At 39.9% G+C, this 10,029-nt stretch overlaps 1 protein-coding gene across 1 annotated transcript in view; it reads left to right on the top strand.

Moving 5' to 3' along the window:
• Positions 1 to 7,792, top strand: part of EPHB6 (EPH receptor B6) — a 75,125-nt gene extending 67,333 nt beyond the window's left edge. The window contains exons 10-17 of the mRNA XM_062593836.1: positions 2,215 to 2,270; positions 2,386 to 2,505; positions 2,909 to 3,156; positions 4,096 to 4,311; positions 4,986 to 5,135; positions 5,297 to 5,490; positions 6,640 to 6,795; positions 7,433 to 7,792. Of these exons, the coding sequence (XP_062449820.1) occupies positions 2,215 to 2,270; positions 2,386 to 2,505; positions 2,909 to 3,156; positions 4,096 to 4,311; positions 4,986 to 5,135; positions 5,297 to 5,490; positions 6,640 to 6,795; positions 7,433 to 7,541 (1,249 nt within the window). The 3' untranslated portion in view covers positions 7,542 to 7,792. The remainder of the gene's footprint in view (positions 1 to 2,214; positions 2,271 to 2,385; positions 2,506 to 2,908; positions 3,157 to 4,095; positions 4,312 to 4,985; positions 5,136 to 5,296; positions 5,491 to 6,639; positions 6,796 to 7,432) is intronic.
• The last annotated feature ends 2,237 nt before the right edge of the window (positions 7,793 to 10,029 follow it).

The raw sequence follows: 10,029 nt of genomic DNA on the forward strand, positions 1-10,029 counted from the left end.
AGATCTTTGTAGAGGTATAAAAGTAAGGCAGGGAGGTTTTTGATAGTTGAAGAAAAGAAACAATCATCACTCACTTTTTGGACTTAATGAGTTTTGAACTTTATCTCTTAGATTATCAATAGTGGATTTCTGTATGTTTGCTCTATTCTGCCTCTAAACAGGAGGGAGTTAATAGTTTTTCTTTCTGATGAGCGAAAGAAATTTATAAACTGCTTAACCTTAGAAAGTGACATCTAGTTGTGGGGTGAGGGGGATTTGTTCTCTTCCCCTTTCTGTATTTGTTTTTTTCTTCTGTGTATATTCTATTTTATTATTTTTCTTTCTGGAAAGACAAGAGTTATCTAATATTGTTATGTTTGTATTATTGTCTCCCTTTGTAGCTTTGAACTCTTAAAATATGATTTCTTGTTACAGCTGGAAATGTGTTATTATGTGCACAACTCAATAAAGCATATATTTTTCTAAAAAAAAACCCCTAAACCTAAGCTAGAATGAATTTATAATATCAAAACGGCATTGAGAAAGGGTGTCAAAGGGATTCTATAAATATAGCTATGTAAAAAACTCTGTCATAAAAGGTAGACTCATTTATACCTGAGGGAGCATGTGCAATCAACAGTGGCTCAGAAGATGAGACATCAAATTTGTATTTTAAATTTGTCTAGAAGAGTGAGCTTGAAGACCTAGGAAAGAAGAAAGACTATATAAAAGGATTTTTTTAAAAGACTGAATGTATTTATAGACAAATACAATAATTTTAATTTGTTTTTGCAAATGATATTGACACAGTATCCTGTCAATATATTGTGTGAAAGATTTATCTATTTAAGCTAATTATTTGTTTGTTTGTTTGTTTGTTTTAATGATGGCTGACCTAGAAAAAATGCTACTTTAGACCTGACTTGCCAGATGCAATAGCACGTTTATAGATCTTAGGTAAAGGCCCCCAAGCCAATTTCTTCCCACAGTAAAAAGAACAGATTTTTAAGGTAGAAATAACTCCACTTATGGTATTTTAGCAGAATTTTAAGGAAAAAAAAAGTATGTATAATGGACAAAATTTCCTGCAGAATGATAGGGTTGGTCCTATTATTAACAAAACCAAGTAACATCGTGTTTCAGGAAATTCTGATTTCAGATGCTAATTGAAACAAATAGAAGGTCTTGTGCTCACTCAGAAGAGACTGGAGAGTTGTGACCGTGAGATGGATATTAAGCAGCAAAGCATAGTTGACATGAATCCATTTACACCACAGGGATACTGCAGGATACCATAGGTTTGATTTAGGATCTACTCTAAGTAATATGATTTAGAAAATCATGTAAACTGACATAAATTATACTTTTTTGGAAAGAACTATGAACATTGTTGGAAATAAAGAAAGTGACATGAAAAATGGAAAATATTAACAGCAAACCAAGAATAGGATGAAACTTGGAAAACAGCTAGCTCATATGGGAAAAATGGCTTGAATTATACACAGTTAATGGGATAATAAAATTTGAGAAGAGCCTATGCTGAGAAGCACCTATGCTGATTGGAAGTCAGATGCATCTTTGTAAAAAATATTACAGTAATTAAGATCATACCTATTTTCAGCTGCACATACAGAGGTCATATCATAGAATAGATTTCTGTCCATATGGCTCTGTGCAATTGGTTTGGGGTACCATACTTATGAAAAGGTTAACCAAAGTAAATGCTGTTAAGAGACAAAGAGTACAGATCAAGAATCAACCTCTCTGGGGTTAATTAAATACATTAAGTATGTGAAATTTGAGAAAATGGCTATTAAAAAGAGATGTTACTGAAGAAATTAAAAGGCATTGAAGAAGAGGGTTTAGGTTGGTATTGAAAGGAATAATTCATAGCAGTTGAATGAAATTAAGAGGCAAATTTAGCCTCTATAGAAAGAAAGCTTCCAAGATAGTAGTGCTAAACCATAGGTCTTTTTTTTTTTTTTTTTTCTGGATAGTCCTGGAGACTCTGTCATTTGACATATCTAAACTGGGATTGCACTCAGTGCTGTTAAAAATGACCATGTAGAAAACAAGATTGCATTGGTTATTAAAAGATGGGCAGGCTGGGATCTTAATACCCATCTTCTATCTCTAAGCTCAAGGACCCTCTGAGTCTTGCATTGAGAAGCCTACTCCAGTACTCTATCGGAGACTTGTGTGTGTTTTGACTTTCTTTTCCTATATGTTCTGCAGTAAAAGACGAGAGACTCCATATGCAGACCGCCTGCAGCAGTATATCAGTGCACGAGGTAAGTGTCCCAGAGGAACAGATGACAAGGGCCTGTTTCTCTTCAGAACTCAGTAGCACCCATTTCTCTCAAGGACTGACTCTTGTGATATTTTGGACTGTCTTCTCCACTGCAGGGCTTGGAGTGAAATATTATATTGACCCTTCAACCTATGAAGATCCCAATGAAGCTGTTAGAGAGTTTGCCAAGGAGATTGATGTGTCCTTAATCAAGATTGAGGAGGTCATTGGATCAGGTAGTGTGAGAAACTACAGATTCTGAAGTGCCTTCTTATCTACCTTGAAAGCTGACACCCTGCTGGCCTGAAATGGATCCCACCCTCCCTCCTGGCACATCAAGTCTCTCTGGATGGCTAAGCTTCATTTTTATCCAAATCCACCTTAGAATAATTAACATAAGATGCTGGCCCCAAGGCAAGTTGAAAACACCCTGAGAAGACCCAGAGTGCCTCATCTGAACCCTGAAGATGTATCATAGTATCCTCCAAGCTGGCTGAATTCAGAGCTTTCAGTAACAGCCTAGTAACCGTATTCCCAAGTAGTGCCTGGAGTTTTTCATATTAGAACATTTTATTGCACAAAACTAAAATTCTCTGCTGTATTACCTTACTTGAGCTGTGTTTCTTCCCTCCCTGGCAGGAGAGTTTGGAGAGGTGTGTTTTGGGCGCCTAAAACCTCCAGGGAAGCGTGAATACACAGTAGCTATTAAGACCCTGAAGTCAGGTTACACAGATGAACAACGGCGGGAGTTCCTGAGCGAGGCCAGCATCATGGGGCAGTTTGAGCATCCCAATGTCATCCACCTGGAGGGTGTGGTCACCAAGAGCCGACCAGTCATGATTGTCACAGAGTTCATGGAGAATGGATCGCTGGATTCCTTCCTCAGGGTACCATGAGATGGAGTCCCCAACAACTGTTCCTTCTTCACCTTGCTCTGTGCCACTCTCAGATCTGTTAATTTCATCTGTCCTTCCTCTTCCTTCCTGTCCCCATAACATCTCTAATGTTCTTTACAGGGGCAATAGATATATTAGCAAGTTATCAGGTTAAATGTTTGCTGGGCCAACAATGTGATAATGCTTGCTCGTCGTATAAAATCTCTATACTCTGATAGAGCTCTCCAACTCGAATATTTATTGATAATCAATACTAAATTGTTTTCCTTTGCTCATGGCCCTTCAGTTACTATACGCATGCTCCAAAACTTGCTTTTCTAGTAATGTTTTGGGGGCTTTATTCCACTGATTGTTTCAGGTGACTTCAATTAATTAAATTTCCCATTAACTGTAGATTTTTTAGCACTCTCAGTTTCCAGTTGTTTTTTTTTCTAAAAATGAAACAATAATATAGATATTTCTGTAGTGCAAGTTCTTTCATTTCTTTCTCTACTAAAATAAATGCTTATTCAATCACAACTACTTCAGCAAGTGTATTTGGAAGAGCACATGAACCCATTGTATGGATTTGCATAGAACTCATTGTAAAGAGCAGAGCTGTCAATGGATTGCCCCCCTTCAGTTAGCCAGCTCACTAGGTAACAAGGTACAGACTTTCTAGGCACAGAATGCTAACAGAGAGTATAGCTACAAGATGAGATTTGTCTTCAGAAGTAGATTGCTGATGTCTCACTTCATCAGAGATTTTTTGCCTTAAGCAGCCCATCTTCCTTTCTTACTTGCTGTCCTTGAACCTTCAGAGATTGGCTGAATTTAAGACATATGTACTCTAACTTTATAAATCCACCTTATTATATTGCTCTTTGCTATCCCCTGTTGGCTTCATTTCCTGTAGTCATAAAAACCTTTTATTTGCCTCCTCACTTGCAGCAGAAGGAAGGACAGTTCAGTGTATTACAGCTGGTGGGAATGCTGCGAGGGATTGCAGCTGGCATGCGCTATCTTTCAGACATGAACTATGTGCATCGTGACCTGGCAGCACGTAATATCTTAGTCAACAGCAACCTTGTGTGCAAGGTCTCCGACTTTGGTCTGTCCCGCTTTCTGGAAGATGATGCTTCAAACCCCACCTACACTGGAGCTTTGGTGAGTTACCACTGTGGAAGGAGTTACTTCTGTGCTGCCAAGCATAAATTTGCTCTGTGTTTCTCTTTGATTAGATCTGTGTAGAGTCTTTGTGTGTTCTTCATACCCACAGAACATTCAGTAGATTGTGGTATGGAGTTCTTTGGCATACTCTTTTTTGTTCATCCTGAGACCAGAGAAAAGTAAGGTGGAGCCTTTCACCATGGGGCTGTCTGTTTCAAATCAGTAAAGAAAAAGAGTAACTGAAAATTTGATCCATTATGCCCTGTTAACTGAGGTGTCAGTACAATTCTTCATGGAATAATGATGAATAGGACAAACCCCATCAATTGAAGTAGGTGTTATCTTCCTCTTTCATCAGTTTCTTACAGGAAGTATAAAGGATGAAGGAGAGGTTGAAGTCAGGTGTGTCTTTAACCTTTATAAAGGTTAAATTCCACTATATAATGGAATTTACAGCAGTCAGGGTTCTTCATCTGCATCTCTCAATAGAACAAGGTGCAAACCTTAAAAAAATAGCTTGAATGTAAACCAGCAATATGACAATGTTAATAGAGCTGCATCCTGTGCTCAGAGTTGTGCCATGCTGCTGGCACTGATCAGTTTGGTAATGTCACTTCCTCAAATAGTCCATATCTCACTAACTTTCTGATTGCTCTCCCACTGCTCTCTAGGGCTGCAAAATCCCCATCCGTTGGACTGCCCCTGAAGCTGTCCAGTATCGCAAATTTACCTCCTCCAGTGATGTGTGGAGCTATGGCATTGTCATGTGGGAGGTGATGTCCTATGGAGAGAGGCCTTACTGGGACATGTCCAATCAGGATGTAAGTTTTGGAAGTGGTAAGAATGTTCATCTGTCTGTCCTCTGTATCATTTTAAGTAGCAGAAAGTCATGCACAGCCCAGTGACTGCAGCTTGTCTCTCTCTCTTTTTTTTTAATTTATTTTCCAAGCCATGATCAAGCATTGTTCTTCCTTTCCTGCAGGTCATTAATGCCATTGACCAGGACTATCGCCTGCCACCACCCCCAGACTGCCCAACTGTTTTACACCTGCTGATGCTTGACTGCTGGCAGAAGGAGCGTGTCCAGAGACCCAAATTTGAGCAAATAGTCAGTGCCCTAGATAAAATGATTCGCAAGCCATCAGCACTCAAAGCCACTGGCACTGGGAACAGCAGGTAAGATAAGGATTTAGTGCAAAATAATAGGGCTGGTCTCTGGGTAGGCATCATGAGGAAAAGATGACAGTGAATTAAGCTATATAGTCTTTATCCAGTCCTTTCATCTGAGACTGAGACCAATTAGGAAGAAAAAAATGAGGGAGAGGACTGGAAGAACTGTATAGTCTGATTTACTTAATGGATGATCAGGATGAATTAAGAGTTGTGAGTGCTGATTATGGTGTGCACTTACGATGAACATAAGTGAGGGACTTGGAGATGGAGGGAGGGATAGCTGCATAAGGTATTAAAAGAGGTGATCAAGGGAAAGAAGACCTTAGCTGGTGGAGGAAAGGAAATCTGTAGCTAGAACAGTCATTAGAGCTTGCATCCCATATTTTCTCATCTGTATTTTTCAGCCTCATGAAACCAGAGGCCAAAGTCTTTGGGGGGATAAATAAAACCAAGATTAGATAGCTGTCAGGCTGATGATGAAAGTATGTCCTGTCATCCTAGAGAATTTTTCCAATGGGTATAAAACCCTAACCTACTGCAATGCAGTTCATAGCTGGGGAGAGAAGTGCGTAGTTGTGCTTGGTTTACTAAGAACTAGAACACAAAGAGAGTTGTAGCCTTTGGATTCAGAGGGCAGGGAAAACTGAGAATGCCATCTATGAACAGTGGTTTCTTTACCCTCTGACTGTTATGTTATAATGTAGTGGGTGTTGGAGCCCAGAAGACCCACTTCCTCTCTTATAGATTATGTTTGGTCTAAGCAGAGCATCTTAGAAAGGGGGAATGAGTCACAAAGGCAGAAAGATGCAGGGTCTCTTCTCTCTTCCTTGGAAACCTCCCAATTGCAACCCTTTCTCAGAAAATGTGGACAGGTTCTGGAGCAACAAGAAGAGAACATGCCTGAGAAAATATGAGAAGAAAGCATAAGCTCCTTATGTTGGGTTACTTTTTTTAAGCAGAAATGGGAAGGCAGGTATCCTGAAACAGACACGTCAAGCTAGGCCTCTGGAAATCAGGGCATGAAGAACAAACACAATTGCCTTGTGCCATTCTGTTTTGTTCTGAGATTGCATTCTATCTTTCTCTTAATTCTGAGCTTAATGGTGTGGTCATCCTGGTAACTTGGGCTTTTGGAAATTGTCTCTTTTTCAGACCATCTCAGCCTCTGCTGAGCAACTCTCCTCCAGATTTCCCTTCACTCAGCAGTGCTCATGAGTGGTTGGATGCCATCAAGATGGGCCGCTACAAGGAGAATTTTGACCAGGCTGGTCTGATCGCATTTGATGTCATATCACGCATGACTTTGGAGTAAGTAGAGGGGTAGACAGCAGGAAATAAGGCACTGAGTTTTCTATGCAGAAAAGACCCTATTGCAAAGCAAAAGCAGGTTGAGAGATACAGAGTAAGAACTGCCTGGAGAAAACACACACATGACAAAGGAGAGGGAATCCAGAGCAAAGTCTTTCTTACGTCTCTTTAGACCTATGGACACCCTCCATACAGTTGTACATTTTTAATCTCTTTCCATAAGCACTGTTAGACATCCCATGCACACTACAAAACATATTGTCACTGTTACTGAGAGACTGTCACATCAAAATGTTCATGACAGTTGCCATAGGTAAAAACCATTTTCAGGGCAATGTGTAGAACCAGCCATGCCATATACTGGGTTGAAATGTTATGTAGCAGACTGGAGCGAGGAGAAGGAACATTACCCCGCTGCTTCTTATTGTTTCATAACCTACAAAGTTGAGACTAAAATGGCTTCTTTTTATCCCACCCCATCTCACATTTGCAAAGCAAAGGCAGAAACCTATCAATTGTTTCTTACACAAAGATGATATTCACACAAACTGATAGGGAGCTACAGGGAGATGGTCTGGGACTATTCAAAATGAGAAACTCCTTTTTAACACCTTCCACACCTCCCATTCTCTTGCAGAGATATCCAGCGAATTGGCATCACCCTGATCGGTCACCAGAAAAAGATTCTAAACAGTATCCAGCTCATGAGAGTCCATTTGAATCAACTTGAACCAGTTGAAGTGTGATGTTTACACCATCCTCATTTCACCTGTCTCAAACTCTGGGAAAGGCTCTGGGGATATTTAGAATGTGGCTGATGTTGTACACTGGGAATGGGTTGGGGTAGGGAAAGTTATAACAATGTGGGGAGGAGTGGAATAATAGCTTCAACAGATCACAAGCACCTGTTGACTCTTCTCTGCCAACAAAGGGGATCAGACAACTTTATGAAGCCTTCAGTAGGCTTATTCTGTGGCTGGAAGCCCAGCAAAGTTGCAAAGACATAATAAAGGCAAAAAAGTTGCCATTTTTTCCTAGAAGAATTTTATCCTGGTGTGTGAGATTATTAGTCAGATGGTGATGAGCATCAGGCTATCTTTTGCTGTTACAGCTGGTGGGGAACTCAAGTTCCAGGCAGTGCACAATACGTGCTAAGAGATGAAATATGTCACCTGGTAATGTTCCAGAGGCTGAGAGTAAAGGGCTTAAAATTTCATACTATTTAATGTACAGTTCTTGAATTTCCTCTATGATCCAGGAGGGATGTATACTACACCATTGTGCTGAGACAAGGAATGGCAAATCTTTGATGTTGTGCAGCTCTCTCTATGGGACTGGGACTGGAACCAAAATGAAACAGTAAGGATTCCCAAAATCCATTCTTCTTGTGTAGGCTATTGGAGACAGAAACCAGAAAGGTTCTTGTTCCATCCAGCCTGTACTTATGAAGAAAGACAGAAGTTCTAACACTCCAAATCATAAGCACCCAGAAATTGGATGTTCTTGTTCTCTTCTGATCCCATTACAGACACTGAAGAGAGTGACTGAAAAATCTGAAGGCCTTTGCTATTGAAAAATGCTTGCCTCTTTTCTCACCCTCTCCAGATAGTGCCCTAAAATACTGATGAACTGAACAACATTGAGCACAGACTATGTGCTGAAGGTTGTTTTTGAAGAAAATGCAGACTTGCAGAGCTCAATTCCAAATACAGTATTGGATCAAGAAAGTTGAACCTCTTTCACAAGCACTGGTACCTTGTACAGAGAAAGGTACCAGTCTGACCAGTCAGTTCAGATCTTAAAAAGAAGAATATCCTCTGGATCAACCATACAGTATGGTCTCTGGTGGTGGTGTATGAGGAAGACCAGAGGACATAGGTTTTGCCTTCTTCAGATAGACTAGTACTTGATTAAGGAAAGATCTGTTTCAGAGGAGCAGAGCAGAGACTTTCTTTGTCCCTATGCAGGGGTACAAGAACATGAAATTGAACTTGAGAGGAAAACTCATAAATAATGCACTTGTCTACCTCACCAACCCATATGAAAGGAAATGGAGATTACGTTGTTAACCAAAAACCCCATGAAGCCACTGCATAAAAAACTGTCATCCTTGTGTCTAGAGAGGGAGTCACACTGGTTATTCTGATCTGTACTCATCTTTTGGTCCACTATGAATTAGTCATCCACTGTTTTCTGTTTCTCCAGCTGCCAGGCAGGGTTAGAATAGCACAACTTCTGCAGATACTACTCCTGTATGGATTTAAAAATCCCCAGTCAATCCAGCAATTGAAGACTGAGAAAATACACGTAATAATTAGTGAAGACTCCCATAATATGACAGGAGGTGCACCAAAACAGTTGCACTAGAATAGCCAACACAGTTCAGATTCTTTATTGCAGCATAAGAACAACTTTTTTTTTTTTTTTTTTTTTCAGTTGAAGAGGGAGAGTAGAAGTGCATTCTTTCAAGATATGAAAGAATTTAGTACAAAAACAATTCAGGGAAGGAAGAACAAAATATTTGTATCAGTAGAAAGTGAGTGTGAAGATTAAAAAAAAAAAAGACTAGAGTCTGTCCACCACTAGAAAATCAGTTTGTTGCTTTTTAAAGGGTTTCTAGGAACTTGTATACTCACAAATCCACAGTTACATTTATGCTGACTGTCAGCTTCACCTGCAGCATCATTGGCTAAGGAAGTGTCATCCTCTTCAGAAAGCACATCCTGCACAAGATGTTGAGGGGAACCTGTAGTCTCTAGCATCATATGTATTATATGTACGTATTCCATATGTGTTGACCAGAGGACCAAGGCATGTATGTTCATCTGTTCATGAGCTACTACAGGCAATGTAGGGAAACACATGTTTTCCATATCTTGGGTGGTCAAGATTAGTGGAGAAGAAGCTAGTGACCTAGTTCAAGTCCTGTGGCGTCTTTTTAGGCTAGTAGAAACTTATATGCTGAAAGTACATGTAGGAGCCATTAATGCAATGGGAGACAAAATGGAATCCTTGTTTGAATCCTATACCAATGAAGCTTATTATCCTCTGAGAGGGAGCTGCAGTGAAATAAGCTGCTTGGTGGGAGTGCAGGCAATAGGACATTTACTATTGCATACCAAGGGTATGAAATATTTTTTGCAATCACAGGAAAGGGATTTACTCACTATACAGAGGCAAGCAAGTAGTGATCAGATATTGTAAACCTCCTATTCCTCAAATTCTAAGGCAAGG

The sequence above is a fragment of the Rhea pennata genome, chromosome 1 (assembly GCF_028389875.1).
Source record: "Rhea pennata isolate bPtePen1 chromosome 1, bPtePen1.pri, whole genome shotgun sequence".
In the NCBI taxonomy this organism is placed as follows: Eukaryota; Metazoa; Chordata; class Aves; order Rheiformes; family Rheidae; genus Rhea; species Rhea pennata.